We start from the raw sequence: 23,561 nt of genomic DNA, 5'->3' as shown, positions 1-23,561 counted from the left end.
TAAAGGAACCTATTAATACCCTAATATAAGATAGGGTTTTACCACTTGCAACCCAGACTCAGTCGACTAAAATAGGAAATACCTTGAAGGATTAGGGCCTTAGCAACACACCTGCATACCCGAGTTTTATCCAGTCCTTTCTTGTTCAGAGCACTTTGGTTTAGTCCCATTGACACAAGTAGGGACACCAGAACAAGGCCCTTCCTCATTCCCTTTCCCTAAGGAAGGTTTCCAGTACAGAATTTATTTCCATAACAACCTACTACTGAACAGACCTTAAGTGCATAGCAAATAAAGGACTGCGGGAAGGTGGGTGGAAGCAGATAAACTCTTAAGAGGCTTCACACAAGGGAAGGATGGAGAGAAATTTGAAAACAGCTTTCATGTTTTCACAAAGCCAGAAAGCTCCTAGCAAAAAGAAATAAAAACCTAACTTGTTAAAGCAGTTTTTATTTAAGTATTTGGAGGGAAACTCATATCACAAGTAAAAATGCTAAAGTTGAATGGTTGTAAAAAAAAAAAAAATGATGGTGGTTGGTGTTCTGTGGTTGAACACAGTAGTTTGCCATGGGAAGGGGAAGTGAGGGTACTTGTAATATACTCCCTTTCAAATTAAAAAAAATAAATGCTAATTAACTGCAGTACATTTCGTCATTTTTATACAGTCAAGAGAACAAAAACAAAAAGCAATCTAAGCGAATGCAACCTACAATGGAATAAATTCACTTGCAGTAGAGACAGAATAAGACTGCTTTTATGAAAATTACAAAGAAACATGATACAACAAAATAGGATGTGGGGTATTGTTCACTAAGATTAAAACAAAACAAAAAATCACTTTTTGAACATCATATTACTCAAACACATATGACGTTTCAATCTAGTTTTTCCTTATACATGGGAAACACTGTTGAAGTGATTCTTCACGAGTAAGAAAGCACCGCCGACTGTTGCCCAATACCGTTAATGCACACTGAAGAAAAAGGAAATGATCTAGCATGATGCAAACTTCATTAAGTGTTTATATAGCTTTTCTTTAAGAAAAAAAAAGTGGCAACAAGTCATTACTTCAGTGTCAAAATGTACTCATGTTTGGTTGACTTGCTCATTGAGGTGGATTTCTCATGTAGACCTATGCAGCTTTTTATATGCTATGTAAAGTGGGGTGACTTTGCAGTGTAGCATTCCAGATGAGATTGGAAATCAGCCTGTTTTCTAAACCTTGAGAAGCCAATCCTAGTAAATAGTTCTAACTCTAAGCAAATGGAATAACTAAATGCACTGTCTTGAGTGGAATCCTCATCTGTGTGAAGCAGAAATGGACTAGATTCCACTGAACTTGATTTGATATGTAATGTCTTGAAGCAGATGTTATAACAAAATAACTCTTGATTTACCTCACTGAGGCCATTAATGCTGTTCCTATAACTGGTTTTCTGGAGTAGGATGACACTTCTTTGCTGTCCAAAGTGAGTTTGAACCGTTAACTTCTCCAGAGTTTGTTCACTTTGTTGCTTACATTATTGCACTAGCTACTAAAGTCTTATATCTTCCTAAATAAATCTAATTGTTCAGAGTGCAGATTCTATATTTAGATAATGAACTGAATTAAATAAATAAAATAAAGGGGGTTTTCTGGTCAGAGCTGCTGATATGTTTAATATCTTAATAACTTCTAAAGTAAACGGTTTTGGTGCATATTCTTAAAACCTATGGTCATTCAGCATAAAGGCTTTGACTTAACACTAAGAATGGATTTGTTTTCCTTCTCAAAATGCAACGCAGAATTGTTTTAAATACAGAATCTGTGAGCCATCCTACAAATTTTTCTAAATTGTAGTACAAACATAGTTTGTAATTCAGGTAATATAGAAAGTTCTCTAGTGTCCATTGAAGTAAGGTCCCCAAAAGGCAGTCTGTTTTGTTTCTGCATGGAAAACATTGCAAAACATTAAGTGGTTCCACTGGCTGAATAGGAGAACTGAGGAAAATGAGGTCTTCTCTCATTATCGACACAATCCATACTGTCATCTGCAAGCAGACAAACACCATTTTACATTATACTGAATAATAATTTGTACGTTTTCATTTTAAAGCAAGTGCAAATGACTTCTTTCAACAAATTCAGTGTGCAAAAACCATAGCTAAAACTATCAAAAGAAAAGCAACCTTCAAGACCTGCCTTGAATCTCTGTATCAACCAATAGTCATAAAAGAACGGGTTTTCTTTTGCTTTTTGGTTTTTTAAATCTCCCTTGCACAATGTGCAGAGGTGTAATGGTGGTGATCTTCATTTAACATTACAGGCATAACGTTGGTATTTAGTGTTACGAAGTGACTATACAGTTACCATTTACCTAGAACATATTTAAGCACACCAGCCCTGATGTAGTAACTGCTTACATATGCAGTGGACAGAATGTGGGTACACACATAATTCCAATTCCTGAGCAGAGTGGTTTCCCAATGGGAAATGATGATTCAGCAACATAAAACACACATTTCAAAAGAGCTGTTCTCATTTAAAGCTATTTCACTGTTTTCATTCATTCCATTTGAAATGAAATGTCGATTTCAAATTCTTATTTCATTTTCATTCCAAAACAACTGTTTCAAAACTTTGTACACTGCCAGGTATATCAAGTATTTAAAACAATGTCAGAATTGGAATGAAATATTGATTCTACCAAAAACAAAACATTTTAATTCATCCAAGGCTAAATTGGAAAGGAAAGAACAGTGCTAGTTAAAGTACTGGGGTTTTGTAGGGATGACTGAGAAAGCTGGGGTAGTTCCTACAGCTCACCAAGCACTCACTAGAGCGACAACCCTGAGTTACTCTGGCTGCAGACAGAAATTACAGTGCAGGTGCGACGGGATCTGATGTAGGATCCCAGCAATGACTCTTCCTGCTGTGCCATCATATCCCATCACACCAGTGCAAGGGTGCATGACTGCACCAGCATGTAGCCAGCTTGGCTCCCTGCGCTCCACTGGCCAGGAATCCCCAATCGACTGACTGGAGCTCCCAGCTGGGAGAGCACAGGGTAACCCTTGGATCTGATGCACTCCCCCGGCTGGGAATGCCCATCAGCTTACTATGGCTCCCAGCTGGGGAGCACACCTTGCAATCCCTCACTTGGGAGCCCCAGTCAGCTGCTTGCATAGTCCCCGTCAGGGGAGCACATGGGAGCCAAGTGGCTTGGGTGTTCCCCTTGCTGGGAGCCCCTGATCAGCTGACCTGTGCTCCCAGACTCTGCAACACACAGGACTTCTGAAGGGCTCTGGTGTGCTCCACAGGCTGGGAGCACTGGCCACACATTCAATTAAAGGTGTGATAGGAACCAGACACAAAGTTATTTCACATCTTTTGTATAACTTTGTGGGTCATTCTTTGTTTCATCATGCCACTAACTGAATGAATGTGTGGCCGCATCACTACTTAAGACGTGATTAACTATTAATCACGTCTTAAGTGTAACATCTATCAAGGGGCCTATTATCTAGGGATGAGCCTTGAGGGACAAATTTAGATGCACATTTCTAAACATCTGGAGGCTGGATACAGGATTTTGGTTTGCACCCAGCTTTGCTGCTAGCCCTAATCTATACAGGCAACAAGAAGTGAAAAACCCTTGAGGTCAAAAACCCCCAATCAGGCACAAATCACAAAATGTAGTTATGTACCAGGAAAAAGATCCCAGATGCCTGTGAACAAACATTTCCTTGGCATTTTGTAAAAAAACTACTGAAAATCGTCTTGAGATTATTCAGGGGAAGATGGTGCTAGTTTTGTTCAGGATACTTTACCTTGGTCAGGCGGAGTGATTGTAATCATCTGTGCTGTAAATTCTTCATCAAAGTATCTTGTATCTGTTTCAGATGTAACTTGTGGCTTAAATGGAGGTACAAGCTGCAAAGCAAAAGACGAACTAAGTTTAAGTGTTCCTGAAATACAGTGTTAACAGGCAGGCTTTGAAGTGCAGCTGGGACTGACAGTAATTTTTGCTGTACTACAGATAAAACAGCTCACAGGAAAGAAATGGGCCAATGTGTACACAGGATTTAAATGTGCATTTGCTCTTTATGGATTGTTCTCCCTTCCATTTTGCTTGCAGCAAGGCAAGAGATCTGGACTTCTGATGCTATTTCAAGCAACACAAAAAGAACAGATACCTCATTAAAATTATTAAAGGTTGGTCTCTTTTTAAAATGATGTACACATTTGTAGGTCTCCTCTATTCTGCTTTAGATCTGGAAAGGGACAGAAGTTGAAAGCCTGTCTCGTGCCCCCCAAACTGATTAGAGAGTAAGGAGCTGGGCACAGTGACATCAAACGTCCTTCCGATTGCACGGAAACCAAACAACAAGCACATAGGGAGCCTTGTGGGTTTACAGAAAGCAGGCATGGGCAGTGGGCAGCATCTTTCTCTGGCTAAACCACAAGTGGCACAGTCAGTGTCTTCTCTGTGCTGTAAAATTCTTGGGCATGAGGGACAGAAGTCAGCCACATGTAAGCAGGATCTCCGGATGGAGCAGAGATGCTTGAATGGGGTGTGGGAGGAGGCAGGCTGGGATGAAAGAAAAAGGAGCTGTTCTTTCAGAAGAGCGTTTGGAGTCCAATGTCCTTGGGAGACAAGCTTTGGTCACTCTCCCACTACATGACACTGTAGCAACTGAATGCAAACAGAGCAGAAGGTTTTTTGCCATCCCCAAAAGCACAAACAGCTCTAGATGTTCATCTTCAGTTCTCCTACCTCTGGTGGTACACAGCCATCTTTTAATAGCACACAAACTGCGCAACGAAACAGTTTAGGAGCGGGCTAGAGGAATTATGCTGCACCCAGTGAAATCACAGGGGAAACATTTATCTAGGCAAAATGCTAAATCACTCCACCAGGAATTCAGCAGGCGTGGAAGTTTATACTACTAACCCTTACGCAAATAAAAAGAAGTTCTACTAAAAGTTTCTATTTGAAATCTGTCAGCAGAACCTGACTTTAAAACCCCATCCACCCTCTGCTTCATCCTAAAAGCCAGAGCTACTTGCTCAGGGGAAAGACACTGGGTTCATCCAACTAGCTTAGGAACCATCTTTTTATTCTGAGTTGGTAGAGCAGAGCTCCAAGGCCCTGCTATAAGATAGTAAGAAACAGAAGAACTGGAAGATTCCTTTATTCAGATTAGATTAAATCTAAATGGTTAAAAGCATGACCCACCAGTAGAGGACCCACATACAGGGAGGCTGCAAAGAAGTAAATTTCCATTTCCAGAATGAATACCTTCCCTAAAAACTGCCAGCAGAGTAGATTTTGAAACGCTCTTTCAGAACCAATAATTCTGAGGGTCCAGGGATGCCTTCAAGGGTGCTGACAGGCACTCAGCCCTTTCAGAGCTCTGACTGGGTTTAAAAAATGAAGGTACTTCAAAGCACAGGTCATTCTTGAAACCATAGAGCACACCAGCTATGCATTACTCATGGTACAACAGCAGATAATTCTGTCGTGAAAGGAAGCAACCCAAGCAATTCCAGCCAGGAATGAGGGGTATGCATAATGGAGGGAGGAAAGACCCCTTTTTTCTCCCCCATTTTTAGACCCTGCTATTCTTACAGCCATACACTGTCCTGTTCTGTTTGGCTTTCAGGTTCCTCCCTGACCTTTTTAGCTAATGGTGTTGTTGGCGTTTGTACTGTTCCCAGACGCTCTCTAAATTACTGTCTGCAGCAGAGGCTCAGCATGTGGGGTGATTTAGGACTTGGACACTGCAGCAGACACCTACACTCTGTGCTCCAGGAGGGCTGGGGATAGCAGAAAACTGCAGAACACAAGAGCCTGAGACAAATGTGATCCGGCGTATTTCAGGAAAAGATCCTTGTAAAACTGGAATCTAAGCCAGAATAAGGAGCAGCCCAAAGAGGTGGCAAGATTCTTATCAGCCTCCAGGTTTGGGATATTAAAGTAGGAGAGAGCTGTGCAATTCGACTGGCTGAAAGGTGCCATTTGTAGCACAACCCATGCGGACTGAGTATGCTCTTGGGGGGGTCCAGGCTCAAAGAAACTCAGTGCCACAAGGAAGGAAACTTCCTCCAATCTGATTCCTTCTAATGCCTAAGGAAGCAGGGTTTTGTATGCTCTTGTACCAAAAAGAGGCCCAACTCCATCATCAATTTTTCCTCCTAAATGGTACAATGTTCAAGACCCCAACATTTAGTTAACCAGACCGGTTGACAGGAATCACCAATTACCTCTACATGCAGCTCTCTTTACAACAATTGTTCCTAACACTAGACTGGATACATCCTATGCAATCAGAAAGCTGGCATGCAAAAGTCAAGGACATAAGGCATCTGCTGCAGACATCCAGCAAGCAATAGAAGGGCTATCGTAGAAGCAGGAAAAATACGGCCCCACCAGGAAATTTCATCCAGCCTGTGGGCTCCCACCAATTAATTGTACCCTGCCCAACCCGCAGGCCTTGCTCCCACCCTTGTGCGTTGTGGAGCCCTGGCTCAGCCAGCACGCAGCTTCCAGGTGGGGCTGCTGCTGCCACTGCTGCATCTGCTGGGTGGGGGCAAGGAGCATGGGGTTGGTGGAAGCGCAGAGCCTGCGCTCAGAGGGTGGCAGGAGTGTGGAGCTCGGGTGGGCAGGGTGTGGGTGTGAGGGAGTGTGTGGGGGTGTGGGGACCCCCCACAACCCCCCCCCCAGCAGCAAGCAGTGGGCCCTTGGGGCACTTGTGGCCTGCTTGCAGCTCTGGCCAGAGCCACACATGGCAGCAAGGAGTGCATCCAGGCTGGTCTGCCTCTATTGTGTGGGGCTCCCTGTGGCACAAAGCCGCGCACGATGGAGCCGGCTGCATTCCCTGCTCCCTGCCACCATAGACACAGGGGGCAGAGCTCCCTGCCACTTCCAGCAGAGTCCCAGCAGCTGCACATGGCAGCAGGGAAGGCAGCCGGCACCATCATGTGGGGCTTCTCCCTGGTGGCACATGAGTGCTGGGAGCTGCACGTGTGCCGCGGGGAGCCCCATGCAATAGAGATGGGCTGGCCTGGCTGTGCTCCTTGCCACCATGTGCAGCTCTGCTAAAGCCACATGCTGTCAAGCTGCAGCAGCACCTGTACAGACCACAAGTGGCCCAAGGGCTTCCTGCTGCTACTGTTGCTGCAGCCACTCGTGGGGGCTGTGCACCATAAGGGGGATTGTACAGGAGATCCCGCCCCCTCCCAAGCAGCCCACAAAACCCACACACCCACACTCTGCTCTCAACCCCGCCTTCACATACACCCCTCTTGCAACATACCCTACACCTCCTCACACACACAGCCACACTGTCTCACAAACACACACCCCGCTACACCCCATCATACACACGCCCCCCAGCCGAAATGATTGCCCACTCCTGGGTTATTGAGTGTTGTCAGCATAAAATTAGACCTTCCAGCCAGCTCTTGGTTTGCTGGCCCTTACACAAAAAGCATGACTTACTAGTTCTCCAATTCTCTGGTCTGCTTTGGTCTGGTGAGGTACTGCAGGAAACCTATACAAATCCAATTTTCCCAAGACTTGACAAGAACAAAGCAAGCAGAAGAATGAGACCCAGTAAAACACTGGGGAGGAACAATTGGCACCACACATACAGGCTGGGGAACTCCCCTCTTGTCAGCACGGAGGTGGAAAAGGATCTGGGAGTTATTATTGACTCCAAGATGAACATGAGTCGGCAATGTGGGGAGGCAGCTAGGAAGGCCAACTGCACCTTGTCGTGCATCCACAGATGCATCTCGAGCAGGTCCAAGGAGGTGATCCTCCCCCTCTATGCGGCACTGGTCAGGCCGCAGCTGGAGTACTGCGTCCAGTTCTGGGCGCCGCACTTTAAGAGGGATGTGGACAGCATCGAGAGGGTCCAGAGGAGGGCCACTCGTATGATCAAGGGACAGCAGGGTAGGTCCTATGAGGAAAGGTTGCGGGACCTGAACCTGTTCAGCCTTCAAAAGAGAAGGCTGAGGGGGGATCTTGTGGCCTGTTATAAACTGGTTAGGGGGGATCAGCAGGCGCTGGGGGAGTCCCTGTTCCCCCGAGCGCCGCAAGGAGTGACCAGGAACAATGGTCACAAGCTGGCGGAGGGAAGGTTTAAGTTGGACATCAGGAGGCGCTACTTCACGGTCAGGGCGGCTAGAGTCTGGAACCAGCTTCCAAGTGAGGTGGTGCAGGCTCCCACCCTGGGGGTTTTTAAGAGGAGGTTGGATGACCACCTTACTGGGGTCATTTGACCCCAGTGCTCTTCCTGCCATGGCAGGGGGTCGGACTAGATGATCTGCTCAGGTCCCTTCCGACCCTAGAAACTATGAAACTATGAAACATGTGTATGATCAGGGTGTGTTTGGCGATCTGCTTTCTACAGAAAGAGGCAGTTTTGTTAGAGTTGTAACTTTCCTGGTTTTGGAAAAAAGCAGGTCTTCCAGGAGCAGGGACAAAGGTTTATGCTGTAACTCAAAAATGTATGAATAATCTTCAAATAGTTCAAAACTTTAGCCTGGCAACCTTGACAGTGTCCTCTAAGAGGATCAGCATATCCCGGTCACATGCTGGTACTCAAGTGTGAAGTATGCAATGCTGAAGTACTTCATCAGCATTCAAATTCATTGCACTCCTTCCCTCCTGAGATATGACATAAAGAGGGAAGCTTCTTTGCTAATACTTCTTTCTGGAATTGGGAACATGTGTCATACTATACTTTGCATGCTATATATTTTGCATTGCATTAGGGACTTTGCAACACCTTTACAACTATCATGAATGCAGAAAGTGCTTGGAAAGGACAAAGGTGGGGTCTACAAACACTAGGAAAAACTACTGTGCTACAATCTCTTTGTTCCTCTTAACAGCATGTATCTGCAAGAAGATGGGAGGGGGTAAAGGAGGAAACAGGGTGCTCTTTGTAATCTTGTATTCACATTGGACAACCCCCAATACAGTACACAAGCCAGCAATGTCATGATATGGAAATTGCTAACAGATTATTGCATTAGTTATACCAAAAGGAATCCAAACAGCCAAGGATTGAAACAGATCATGCACTATATTCAATAAAAGGACACTAGTTAAAAACAGTATAGTCTGCATGCCTATTGGGGCCCAGAGAAGTCATAGGCTCTTCTGCAACAGAGGACAGACTAGACAGATCCCTGTTTATGCATTAAATAGGACTTAACACAATGAGAGGACAACAGGACAGTAAAACCAGGAGGCTGGAAAAAGGCTACAATTACTCAAAGGCTATCATGATGGCAAAGAGGGCAGGTTTTCTCGCTCTGTGGATGTCCCATTTGGTTAAACTTCCTGTAGGCATCATGAGAGTGGTTTGAGTAGACCTGAATGCACAGGGAAAGTGATCTTGCAGATCAGCTCAGATAAGGCAAAGAAGGTACTGTGGAAGAGAGCACCACGATGCTTATAGTGGAAGGCACCGAATGGTTAATGCCTGTCCCATCACAGGGTTAAGTTGCTGACTTCAATGGTTCCTGTTTGAGGACCCAAGGGTAGGGCCCGAAGAGAAGTGGGTAAAAAAAATCCTAAGCTCCGATGAGTAACAGTGCCTCTGTATCTACAGAAACCTCATTAGAACTGGACAGATTTTACAAATCCACACTGGATTTTTCTGCATGCGTCTGATCTCATCTATTTTAATTATGCAGGTTTTTACTACTGCTTCTGATTACCTTCACTCTCAGGTTCCCAGACACAAAAAGCCAACTTCTGGGCTACAACCACCTTATAAGGGGAAATTATTTCCTACCACAAGAAAGTTGAATGAGACCAGCTTTGCACAAATACGTGTTTAACAAAACATGAATTTGTGGCCACTTTTGATTTGACAGAGACCCTTCTTCTCCTAGCACGGACATGGATGACTTTTCTTTAAAAGAAAAGTTTTGATTGGGAAATCCCTTAACTACAGTACTTGCAGAACAGTGTAACAATTTAGGTAGGCTTAGAAAGGGTAACTCAAGTGTTCCAGATCTCTTCTGTGCAGCTTTCTTCTACAATTTATGTAGGGGACAGTGGCGAGAAAACAATTCATTCACAAATACACTTTCCCTAAGAGGAATATTGTAAATACCTTTTTCTCATATACATCTTGCCAAACAATGCCAGCAAAAAATTTGTGTTGCATAATCTCCTTAGCGTCATCAGGACCACCACCTAACCTGTTTTGGGACAAAAAAAATAAAGAGAACATGTATTTTTCCAATAAAAGTATTGGGAAGACAGGACCTGATGAGTTATACGGTTTGTCCAATTGGCAGCAGACCCAGTATTATCACGATCTATCTAGCTGCATAAATACAGCAAAACCCATAAGCACCATTTAAAGTACATCAGACATTCTGAAATCATAGTTTAGAAATCATTATTGATATAAAAAAGACCCACCCCCCAAAACAAACAAACAAAACCACTCTTTAGAAGATCTGGGCTGGCACGGTTATGGGAAACAAAATGCCTTCTGGACATCACCCACAGAATTTGACTATGTTTCAATTAAAGAGCCAGTTACTATTGGTACCTAGGACTGATGCCAGTGAGTTTTGCACAGGAATCATCACAACCATAACTGGAAGATAATAGAATAAAACTAGCTTAACTACGGGCTGAACTGAACCAACAGAACTCCAAGAACTTGCAATGATATGGGAGATGCTATGTTCAGGCTATTAGAAAACCAACAACACACAACCTTGTTATAGAGAGATTTGATATAAAATGTGAGGCACAAACACAGAAACCCACATTGCATTTTATTCACTTTTCAAAGAAGAAAAGAAGCTTAAAAATACACTCTTCAGTAAGAGTGCCAACATGCACTGGCTTAGGGTCTGCACTTACAAGATGCCAACTCTGGTGCAATCTGCATTGGTTTTGCATGCCAGGATAACTTACACTGGATCCAATACAAACAGATGACCAGGTCTCCCTAGATAGCTGCTATTACAGAGCCTTGCCACTTGGTGGGAGAAGGCAGAGAACAGTTGTTTCCAGTGAGCAATGGGATAAGTTTTGCATTTACTAGTCACTGGATAAAAATGAGAAAACAGCATTTGGAGCAGAAGGCAGAACCCAGGATCCTCTCCCCACCAAGAGAAAGCCACCTCCACTGGTTAGGTTCCTTATGTCTTATTCTCATTCTTGCCCTCCAAATCCTGCATGCCTTTCTACCTAGTGGCCCAGTACAACAGGAAAGATGAAGAATGCCCTCAGCCCTACATAGAGCTTCGTGGAACGTTCCTCAAAGTGGAATATGTCGGTTTAAGCTCTGCCAGAATGGGGTCTAGAACCTGGATTACCTATTTCTTGGGCTAGCAACCTAACCACTAGGGTACTAGGCAAAAAGTGGGCAGGTGGAATAAGACTGCACTTAGCCACTCAGGTGTCTAAAAGTAACCTAAATACCACTTCAATGTTACAGGCCCAGGACACACACTGCATTTATGGCATGATTAAAATGTTAAATTTCACCATAAATTATAACATGGTATATGTTCCGCCACTTTATGGCACTGTAAAATGGCAAAGCAGCCACAAAGATGTTCCACATATAATGTAGAACATCTTTGAGGCTGGTCTGCATGGTGCCTTAAATCAAATGGGACATGTGTTGTGTTCCAGACCAGAGTCACCCCAACCCATATGAATAATCAGCTGCTTGTTGACATCAGCTAGGGATAGCTCCAGGTCTGGAACTGAATCCAGAGCTGCCTGGGGCCAGTGCCAACAATCACCTAATTGTCAACACTGTTTCAGACAGTTCCATTATTTCCAACTGGACGTGGGGCTGTTGGGGGCTGGTGCTGACAAACAGGTGATTTCATGCGCAAGTACTTCAACCACCAAGGTACTAAGCAAAAGTGGGCAGGTGATTGTCAGTGCTAACCCTGATTGTCAGTGCTAGCCCTGAACAGACCTGGGTCTCAAACCACACCCAGGGCTGACTGAGGCTAGTTCCAACAATTAGCTGATTGATAACAATCAAGTGCTCAAGTGTAATCCCAGCCCCAGTCTGATCCCTGAGATTGGACTGGGGGCAGCTCTGAGTCCTGAACTGGGTCCCAAGGCTATCTATGCCCAATCCCCATCTGGGGCTAGCCCCACAGCTAGGGACAAAGTTGTCCCCTGCCTGATCCACAGAATCAGGCTGGGGACAGCCCCACAGTGGCATGACTGGCATCTGCGGAATATTACATCCCATCCCAAACATGATGTGTCCTTTCATGCACTTCTGGCATGACAGGACATGCCATATTTGGGATCCAACATAACATTTGTCAGATCTGAATGGCGCCACTATTTTAGTGTCTGCCAGGAGCTACTGTCTCAGAACAGGATCTGCCTTGGTCACACAGGTCCTTTACAATGGAGCTGGAAACTGACCCCAGCACTCCCATATCCCCAGCTGGAACCTTTAGCAGAGGTCATAACTGGTATCACTATGTAACCATGCTGCAAGCTACTAAATTTCACTTACAGTATAAATCACAGGCTTGATTGTGACAATGATTTGCATAAAGTAAGCAGCAGTGTGTTATTATTAGGGCCTGGTTTAAATCGTGGGCCCAACTCACAGCACAGCAGCTCCTTTAATCTTGGAGCTCTCCAAACGTGCTCCCCCACCACCGACTGGTGGAGGGGCCTGTTGATCCTGCTGACTGTTCCTGATGGTCAGAAGGCAAAAACTGTGGTTTTAATATAGTTTTTGCGTCCCACCCAGTCAGCAGCAAGGGGCAGAATGTGAAGAGCATAGCATATTTAAATCTGTGATTTAAACCAGGCCCTCATTATTATGCTGTCCCAGAAACAGGTTGCAGAAGGAGACTCAATCATTATCTCCACCGGCTCCCCACAGGTGCAGGAAGGTACTATGCTCTGCCAGTTCTCCACCAGGCTCACTGCACATTCTCCAGTGCATCAATGCATCTATTCTGGCCAGTACAATGAGAGGCAAGCATCCCATTCCACCCACTCTACACAGGCTACTTCTCTTCCTAGACTGGTGTCTAGCACAGGGCCATGAAGTACCTTTCCAATACCCCACCCATAATCTGACTACTAGCAATGTTGCCTCACTGTGTTTTCCCTCCAAAAATCCATTTGATACAGAAAATCCAAAGCAAATACAAACTAAGAATGACACAAACACTACTTTTAACCAGCATGCAAAAAGGCTAGTGAACTGTAGACATGTATAAGTACTCTGGAGACAGCAAGCTTATAGCAGCTTTTGTTCTGCAAAGAATAAATGCACACACTTGGTGAAGTGACAGCAGGGCTGGGGGGTGTTATACTTTTTTAAAATTGATAAGGCAGTAAAATAAAAAGTAAAACGGAACAGGAAAGCTGCATGCAACAGAAAACCTCACGTTTTGGGTACAAAGGTATTTTCAACGCAGTTTTTATTCTTGCCAGGATTAGAATAAAAGGGCCTTCAGGGAGTGAACAAAAATCAAGTCAGTAACTAATGCAAGAGCACAACCATTTTTAATAAGTATTTACAATTAAAAACTTGGCATCTTGTGAAGAAATGCAACTTTATCTGGCAAAAAAAAAAAAAAAACCTGAAAGAAAAAAAAAGACTAAAAAATCTGCAGCGTAAAATTAACATCACAGCATGGAAATCGGCAGACAGAATCCAGAGTGGTATAACCAGACTGGAAAAGCAAACCACTACTAAAAAGTTTACAGTACACAGGGAAATATGAAATGAACAGAGAGGGCCAGAAGCAACAAGAAAGACTAGAGCTTAGATGGGTCTCATTAACTGAGCATGGGACATTTCTATTTATTCATGGTTGCTTTCTTCCTAGGTCAAGAACCTTTATTCTATGCTTCAGCTTAGTTCCAAAAAAAGAAACTTTATTAAAAAGGAGCTGAAGGAAAAAAAGAAAAAAAAATGAAACATGGAAATAGTCTGAGCTTGGAATTTATATGGCTTGGAAGTTATTTTAATGATTTGGCTGCTAATATCTGTGCTCCAGAAGTGAATGGCAGTCAGCATTTTCCACAGAAAAAGCACATGCAAATACCAAAACTGTTCAACATGCTTAGATCACGCAAAGGCTTATGAACAAAAATGAGCAGGTTTCTAAATCACAGACAGACCTTGCCATTTCAGCTAACTCCTCAAAGTGAAGATTAATATGACCCCTGGCCATTCCCACATTCACAAAAAATAAAATTCCAGTTCTTCAACTGAAAAATGTCACCTTTGCTGTAGCCTAGTTCCAATCTAGCAAAGCACCCGAGCACGTGCTTAACTTTAGAGGCACATGAACCATCTCACAGCCCAGAATCTGCTTTGCTGGACCAGGACCTAGTAGAGAGATTCTGAGTTTGGGACCATCCTCATCTGGAAGATCCTGACACCACTCACCTCCAGGTTCTTGACTGTTCATGGTTCATTGCTCATTCTGCGCTTCCTTCCATTATACTTGAATCTGAAGCCTCAAACCATTTCATTGTTACCTTAACCATCTCCTCAGAACAAGGGAAAGGTCACCCACAAGGATAGGACCAGCTTGGCATCTCTCACCCAGTCATTTACATGCTATCACAGGGGCCTCAGTTACCGGTGGCACCTTGATCTCTTGTGTGTCTCTGTGGCACACTGAGGACTTTGCTTCACTCAGTGGCTGAACAAAAGCACTGTACAGGGGAAATATGGCTGGTAATATACAGGTAATCAGACTAGTCTACCTAAGTTGGCCTTTCTGGCCTCAAATTCTATGGAACTATTAACCGTTGTTCCTTACAAACGTGCTCTGCTTTACAAGAACGACATGGAGAATATTCTGACCCTGGCAGCAGCCCCATATTTTCCAAAAATGGTGCAACCTGAGAAATAGGATTTTTTCCTCTTTCAGTTTGTCCTGTGGCTACATTCACTGCTTTGCAACCAGCTTCCATTCACAAGTAGTCTAAAACCAACAGTTGCATCAGCCACTCTCAGTACAATGTGGCCTGTCTGATTTAAGAATGAAAGCTACATTCTCAGCCTAGCTAAGATTACAGTAACTGCTTCCTCCAATTCAGTTCTACCACTGTAACCACTGAAAGCAGTCTACTTGACCTTCTAAGTCTACAGTGGATTCCTTCTGATAGTTACAGTGGTAGAAACTGCGTTAGCACGATGCAGCGTAGCCTATTACACCACCTTCGGTTCTGACACTTAAGGTACTTTTACCTGTGCTCCGGGGGTGGGGGACAGCGCTTTAGAGTGGCTCTTGGAGCCACTCAAATTAAAGCACCGCTGCACCTCAGGTATCAGCATTCCCAGGCTTAAAAATGGAGGTGGGGTGCTTGAACAAGCTTTAGTTTAAGTGCCCCCACTGCCATTTTGACATGCAGAGACGCTGATACACAAGACGCAGGAGACTGTTGGAGCACAGCAATTGCCACGCTCCAACAGACTCGATTAATCAAGTCTGCTCTGACATGCTGGAATTCCAATGCATCAGAGCAGCCCCCACGCTCGGGTACAGGCGCCCTTACTGTCTAGTCCCAAGTAAGACTCTACAAACATCTACTCATAAGTGAACACCTTTCCAAATTTGCTGCTTTCCAGGTGGCACATTACCAGAGCTCTTGAGGCATACTTCTGAAAGGTGACTTTCAAATTTCTAGCTGGAATTGATTACCAGGGGTGTTTTACAGTATTACTTCCACTTGGTTCCCTAATAGGATGAAAACACACCTTAGGAACCAACTCAGCAGAGGCCACTTGTTCTGAGAGGAATGGCAGGAGTGGCTGCACACTTCACCTTCCCTAAACACATCAGAAAAAAAAAAGTTTCCTGTTTTATCAAGGATCCCAAACCTAGAGACTTCTTTCTAGCAGTTCCTAAGTCCTTGGATATGGCTGCATCTACCTGCCTTCCCCATGAGCAGTATCAACACCAAGGAGAGTCTCTGTGACAGTCCAACCCAAGATGGTATTTAAGAAGCTGTCCCTGTTGTGTGGAGACAGAGACAGCTTCTTAAATACCATGCTGGGTTGGAGGTCTGTAGCCTATTACACAGGCAGTTGACAGGGTGGAAATACACCCTGCTTTGTCCAGGTATTTAAGATATGTTGATAGTACAATAGAAGTCATAACTTTTTGCTTTAATCATCACCTTCTCTTCCCTACATTGCTGCCAGGTAACTTGTCTGATGTGAAAACAGTAGAATCTGGGAGATTTCAAAAGGCCACTCAAGCACACATGATACCATCAGAATTAACTGAAACACTCCACCATGTCTGTGCTCATGCTGTCACCCAACAAGTTCAAAGTGAAATGGCTGAGACGAGGGGTGCTCATCCCCCAGCCTATGGGCCAGATCCAGTCTGTGGAACCAGGTGATCCAGCCCATGGGGCTCTCTAAAAGTCTGAAAATCTGGGGAGGAAGGGAGAAGCCATGGTAATTAACACTGCCACTGCTCCTCCACTACTTCATTTTCAAAGTCTACATTAGATTCCCTCTAATAGTTATTAATTTCTAAGTCCCGTGAGCCAGATAACATGGCCCTGTACCTGGAATCCCGCCTGCAAGCAGGGGGCAATGAGACGCCATCCAACCTAATCCAGAGCACAAGGGACTTGGGGCTGGGCTGACCCAGCTCATGGGGGCCTGGAGCTGGGGCAGTAGGCCTGATCCTCCACAGGGCTTTGACCACAATATGGCATGTGGGACCAGGGCCAGATCCAGTGTGCACTGGATTGGGTCCCAGCTCCACGTGCACTGGGTCAGACCTGGCCCATGGACCCGCCCCACACCAGTCATCCAGCCCATGGAGGAAAAAGGTTGGGTATCACTGATTTTAGATCAAGTGAGTTAATACACACTGCTGGAAGTGTATTCTGCTCCAAGCAGACTGGGGGTGCATTTGCAGGTTAAACTGGATGCATTTTCAAAACCTTCTTCATGGATTCAAGTAGTTCATGGCACGCCACAATCCTCTAGATGCAGGAAAGGCCCACTAAGGCTCTGACATGCTTGTGATGACACAAACTAAAGAAGCAATCATCAGGTGCATTTTCAGTACCCTGGAGGCAAAGAAAGGACAATGGTAGGTTGTGTGTTTCAGGACATAGTTAAGGGAGTTTAAATGCCTCAATTGTCAGCTCCCTTACTTTCAAAAGACCCACTTTCATGAACTCAAGACACCACCATTCTGGTTCTAAGCAACCCTAAGAATAGTGATATGAAGGAGCCGGCATTGCTAAAAGTGACCCAAAATTTTGGGATTCTATTCCAGCCTGCCCAATCATACACAAAAGGTGACAAGAAGCAGGGTGGAGGTGAGAGCTCATTTTTTACCTTTTTAGCCTCTATTTCTTGTTCCTTCCTGTTGGCAAAGGCCCAGAAAGGGCCAAAGAAAGAAAAGGAAGAACTCCTGTGGTAAACTGACCTTCTCAGAGTAAGGAACATAACAGAGAACACAAACAACCGAAGTGATTGGGTTCTCACCCACGGGCCATATTTCTGACATGACTGATACTGGGTGGGATGGGGGGAATGGAAACACTGGAGTATGGAGTGACAGAAAAGGTTGAATTCACGCATAAGAGAAATCTTGGCACTTGCAAATCTAAATTCAGCAGGGCTGAGATTCATTTGAGTTTGTGGGAAACTTGCTGCTGGACTGCACATAAGTTCAAAAAAAAAAAAAGCCACTCTGTTCATACACCCTGCTCATTCAATTCTTACCAGTTACAATTTCTAGAGCAAAAGAACGAATAATAAGGTACTTGGGAAACTTTGCTCTTTCAACTGTAAAAACATATACAGATTTTTTGTCTCCCTTAACCTGATCTGTATCACAAGGCAGCAAAGAAATGTTTATAGAACAGCTCTTTTTCTTCTCAGGAAAATTAAGGGTCACATTCCAAGATTAATACATTTATATGAATCTCTAGAGAAACCTCAAAATTCCTTTACTCTTATAAAAGGAGAGGGGGGTTTGTGATTGATTAAAGTCTGAGTGCAATTATCTTTCCTCATATTTTCCCCATATGCCTGTGAGTTTGGAGCACAACTGCTTTTACTGAACGCAGAATGCAAACGCTTCTCAGACATTACCAGCTGAGGTGAGACAGGTTATTCGTAACATTAAATTCCCCGATAGCAGGCCAAGAGTCACCTGCAGCCATTCATTTAACATAACATCTCCATGCACAATGCTTCAGTATTTCCTCATTAAAAAGAAAAAAAAAGTATTTTATTGTACAGGGAGGAAGCCTTAGGGTTCGATTTCCTTTCCCATTTCCTCCTTCATTCTCTCCCGCTCGCTAGCAGCAAGTCAAGGCAGGAAAATCAGTTTTGGCACCTACTGCAGACGCAAAGTTCTGACAACTGCATGACTTGCCATCACATGACTTTGGGGGTTCCCAGCATGAAATGGCAGGGCAAGAATACCCGGGTTGTAGTCCCAGTTCTTCCCCTGACTGCTGTGAGTATCTTGGTGCTTCTCACAATCTGTGCTACTAAACAAGGCTTCACACTGTCATTAAGGCAACTAGCATGCACCCATTTGTCTAATAATGTAACTGGGAACTGGCACAAGGTCATAATTTATCTGGGAACTGGCTCATGGTCACTTGAGGTGGGGACCCAAGTCTTGGCTACTTTCTTGCACAGCTTTTGAGGAAAAACATAAGTTGCTTCAGTAACCTGCATTAATCCAGTGCAACTCTGCATCACCCTCTAGCAGCTTGACTCCATACATATCAGGATGTCAAAAATATGGTCTGTGGGTGGGAACCCTATCATCAGAATCATGATGCTGCTCATGGGTCTCGGAGTTGATGCTGACTCACAGGGCCAAGTCTGTGGACCCAATCTGGTGCTTGGGGCCAGTGAGGTCTAATGAGTTTGACACCCTTGATTTCTCTCTCTCTCTCTCACACACTGTGCTCAGGCAATGTGCACTCGCATATTTTCACCTGGAGGTCCTAGGTTCAGGTCCCCAAAGTTACTCCAATAAGAGCTACTGTTACAATCATCTAAGCTCTCTAACCATCATGCAACAGTCTGCTTCAATCTAGAGCAATGAAGACAAGGCAGAAATTCTGATAGTCACTATTCTACAGCTGTTTCTAACGCATGTGTAAAGTAATAGCAATGCATATGCAATCTCTTCTGGCATGGGTTGGTCCACAGAGGGTGAGTGCATTTTTCACCTCTCACAGCTATTTCTGCAGTTGAAGTGGAAAAAGTCTGTGTTGTGGATCTGAAGGTTTCAAATTCTATGCTGTTTCTCATATGAATGCAAGAGCATGCATTTGTGTAAGTGTGAACAGTAAGATCAGGGAGCAGTTGTTGAAATCCTTTTACAGTACATAATTCTATATTTAAAAGTGAATTTGAAGGCTGTACTAGTATTTTTATATTTAATAGTAGCCTTCAGCTACCTGAAGAGTGGTTCCAAAGAGGATGGAGCTGGACTGTTCTAAGGGAGGGAAAATGACGGAACAAGAAGCAATGATCTTAAGTTGCAGCATGGGAAGTTTACGTTAGATATTAAGAAAAACTCTCTCACTAGGAAGGTGGTGAAGCACTGGAACAGGTTACCCAGGGAGACTGTGGAATCTCCATCCTTGGAGGTTTTTAAGAGCCAGCTAGATAAAGCCTTGGCTGGCACGATATAGTTGGGGATGGTCCCACTTTGAGCAGGGGGTTGGACTAGATGACCTGAGGCCCCTGAGACCCTAATTTTCTATGATTCTATCTGGTTTGCTGTTACGCTGTTTGCATTCTGATTAACCAGAGCTGTCCCTTAACAAACAGGTTATGGGAGACTGGGAAAACTGTAAAGGCGACCTTACCTGTGTTTCCCAAGAATGGAAACCTCTACCTGAATAAGCTAAGAAAAGGTCATGCCTTGATTTAACTAAGCTTTCTGCAAAGCCAGCCCATTGTTGTTTTACAGGACTGAATACCAAAACGTGCTGCTAAAGAGCTATGGAATCACTTGTAGGTCACTGGCCTGAATCCCACCCAGCTCAAGAGCGATTAAAGTTGTTCCTATCTCACGTAAGTTTGGGAACAACTTCAGGACACAGGACAACCACCCTATAGGACACGGTAAGCTCCCGCTCACAACTCTAGCACTATGGTTCACACTAGGTTTTACCCCTTGAAAAGCTATAACTTTGCCCATTCTATGTTAGCATTATGGTGCTGTTAATAAGGTAACTGGCTTAAATTAGTATCTCTCTCTGTGGAAAAATCAGAGATCCTCTTTGACCCTGTAAAGTTTCCTACCTGTTGTACTGTGTACATTCACTTTGGGCTATTAAAAAACTTAAAGGAACAGGGAACGCAGATGGCAGATGGTGAATATACCAACCCTGACTGATAAGCCATGGACCTATACTGATAAGAGTCAAATGTTTCAATATGGAGCTAAAAACAGAAAACAGAAGTTAGAACCAGGACAAAAAATTGAAGCAGTCATTCAAGAGAAGTTTACAACCTGCAACAGTCAGCATGTGTTCCTTGTGAACAAAAGCCGGTAACCTGTTTGTTTTTTTTCTAGGTTATAGCCATGAACTAGCAGGACTCTGCAGATATTGAAGTTCTGAACCTCCAGTATGTTTTTGGTTTTTGTTGCTATTTGTAGTGCCAGTCTGGCAACTTTTAAAACAAAAGATATTTGTTCATTGGATCTTGCAGTTATTCTTAGTTGCTGACAATTTTGTAGTGTTTTAAAAATCTTAAAATTCTTTCTGATTTTAAATGAGAAAGGACAACATTCTTCCCCAGTCCTTTGTCTAATTTGCCCCTTAAACAGCACTTTGTGTAGGCCCAGTTTTACTATTTTCTGATGACATTTTCTACGAGTCTTTCACAAGGGAGTGCTGGAGATAAAACATATTTTCCCTAATTGCTGAGATGATTTCCTGTTTTATTTATATACTTTTGTACATCGGTGACTTTTTAAAGAAGGTTGTGGTATCATTAATATTACTGATTTTATGTAGTGAATCCAACAAAAGAAATGAAGCCAGACCTATCAGCAGAGATCCTGGTTTTCCCCGATAAAAAATAATAATAATAAATCGCAAATTCTCTGGTAAAAACCCCCAAATCCATGATTAAAATGAAAGGACCCTCACTCGCCCTCCACAGCCTCCCCTAGCCCTGCTGGTGCCCCTCACTCCCCACCCCCAGCCCCATGCCAGAGGGGGCCCCCAGTTGCCAGGGCCATGGGCAGGGGTCCACAGCCCCCTGCTGGAGGTGGTGGCTGCTGCAGCACAGCAGAACCCAGCTCCTCCCTCCCACCCTGCACTGCCTGCCTGCCTGCTGCAGGATCAGGGGTCGGGCCGGCTCCCTGCTGCTGCATGCACTCTGCAGGGGGCAGGAGGGAACCACACCCCCAAGATCTGTGCGTGGGATGGGAGCAGAGGTGGGTGTGGGCTGCCCACTACAGGCTTGGGCTCCCACCCTGCTGCCCTCCCCTGGGGCCTCCTCCGCATCCAGCAGGTGCAACCCAGCGCTGCAGGGCAGAGTGGAGCCATGCAGGAAAGCCGCTTATCACTGCGAGCCCCGTGCTGCCCTGGTGACATGTCCGCTGGGTGCGTGGCAGCCGCGGGAGTTGTGCCCCTCACTGCAGCCCACACACACAGAGGATGATTTGCCAGGGCAGTGTGGAGCATGCAGCAGCTAGCAGCTGTTGTGCGCGGCCCCGCTCCGCCCTGCAGAACTGGGTTGCACCCACTGAGCTGCAGAGGCCCTTGGGGAGGGCAGTAGGGCAGGGGCCCGAGCCCACTGCAGGCAGCTCACCCCCACCCTGTGCACAGATCTGTGGGGTACAGGTCCCCTCTGCCCTCCACAGTACACGCACAGCCGGGGAGCCGCTCACAGCCTGTCCCGCTCTGCACTGAGGCCCTGCAGCCACACATTGTGGCCCCAGGCCCCTAGCACTGCCTGACTGGTCAACAGCCCCAGCCCTGCCCAACTCCCTCCCTCTCTATGGGGGCCTCAATTTCCACCCCTCCACTTACCTGCAGGAGCTGCTCTCCAAGCAGCCTGGTGGTCACATGCATATACATGCACATGGTGCCCCCCTTGTCTGACCGCCCTCCTCCAGCTTCCTCCAGCCCCTTGCAACTGGAACTCTGCCAGCCAGAGCGCACTTTGCAAAACTGCAAAATCCGCAAGTTTCTCCGGTAAAATAAGAAATCCGTGTTTGCCCCTGGTAAAAGGTAAAAACCATGATTTTCTCTGTTTTCCCATGGGAAACAGAAAACCTGGATCCCTGGCTATCAGCTAGCAGAGTAAAGAAATTAAAACAAACTTTTTAAATAAGTGTCTCACCTCTGCTTAGGATCTTTCTTTAGCAAACCTGACAGAAGAGATTTTGCTTCAGGTGACAAAGTGCGTGGAAATCTAATCTCCTCCATGAGGATGAGTTCAAAGAGCTTCTCATGGTCCTGATTGTAGAAAGGCAGGCGGCCACACATCATTTCATACATTACGACTCCTAAGCCCCACCAGTCCACTGCACGGCCATAATCATTATCTTCCAGCACCTGCAGGAAAAAAATGTATGGAACAGGTTTAACACATGGTTGTACACTGGGAACACACAGAAAAGTCACACAACAGGACCTGTACTTTATATTCATGTTTCCGTATTTCCCAACTGTGTCCACAGGCATGGCATACCTTCTGGAGATCCCTTTGCAAACAACTGACACCAATGCTCACCAATGATTTATCAACAGGGAACGCTCTAGGCAAGGAAGACTGAAAAAAAAAAAGCTAGAGAGCAAACACGCTGTGGCACTCTCCCCCTCCCGTCCCCCTGCACATTACTTCCATGATAAGCATAACCTTCTAAAGCCTAGAGGCTGAGAACCCAAGTCTGTTCTCACATTACAAAGCCAGCTGTTAAATCCTAACTTATTCATTAGAAACCGTTCCAAATGGGATCCCATTTTAAAAACAAGATGCCATTTGGGGAGAGAAGCAGCTGATTATTAACCTGTCGCTTCAAAGCTACAATCATATTTGTTCTGTCTCCATGTCGACTTGTACATTTTCTTTAAGCTTTCTCATACAAAAAAAAGAAGTTAGGTCACAGTGCAAGAAAGACCGTCTGTGCATCGTAAAAGAATTACCCAGCTGAATTTAACTTTAAGGGCCAGAGTTTTCAAACAGCTCAGCTTTGAACATTCTGCTGCAAATCTGGCTTTTATTTTGATATCTTCAAGGAGAGCTGAACTTCTGAAAATCTACTCTCCAGATTTTCAGATGCTCTGCACTCGTAGACAGCCTGAAATCTTTTTGATGTGCAGCTTTTTCTTACTGAACACAAAGATGTCAAGGAAAGAAACAACAACTGCCTTTTTAATTATCAGGGGAAAAAAACCTTCTATTGCAAATGTCTTTTCCTTAATTCTATCCACAGGTTTTAGTTCTATATTCTGGACATGACATCTTTACTCTTCCAAAAAGTCTGCATTTAAACCACCTAATAGTAGCAAGAAATGAAACTGCTGAAGTTTGTTCTTTATTGTCAT

General features: G+C 44.6%; 1 protein-coding gene across 1 annotated transcript in view; it reads right to left on the bottom strand.

Annotated features, from left to right (window-relative positions):
- Positions 1–433: 433 nt before the first annotated feature.
- Positions 434–23,561, bottom strand: part of AKT1 (AKT serine/threonine kinase 1) — a 104,233-nt gene continuing 81,105 nt past the window's right edge. The window contains exons 10-13 of the mRNA XM_019518485.1: positions 22,354–22,568; positions 10,120–10,207; positions 3,811–3,913; positions 434–2,031 (exon numbers count right to left, since the gene is read on the bottom strand). Of these exons, the coding sequence (XP_019374030.1) occupies positions 1,952–2,031; positions 3,811–3,913; positions 10,120–10,207; positions 22,354–22,568 (486 nt within the window). The 3' untranslated portion in view covers positions 434–1,951. The remainder of the gene's footprint in view (positions 2,032–3,810; positions 3,914–10,119; positions 10,208–22,353; positions 22,569–23,561) is intronic.

The sequence above is a fragment of the Gavialis gangeticus genome, unplaced genomic scaffold, assembly GCF_001723915.1.
Source record: "Gavialis gangeticus isolate Ggan-Ray unplaced genomic scaffold, GavGan_comp1, whole genome shotgun sequence".
In the NCBI taxonomy this organism is placed as follows: Eukaryota; Metazoa; Chordata; order Crocodylia; family Gavialidae; genus Gavialis; species Gavialis gangeticus.
The sequence above is the reverse complement of the archived record's forward strand: the minus strand, read 5'-3'. Positions and strand labels throughout refer to the sequence as shown.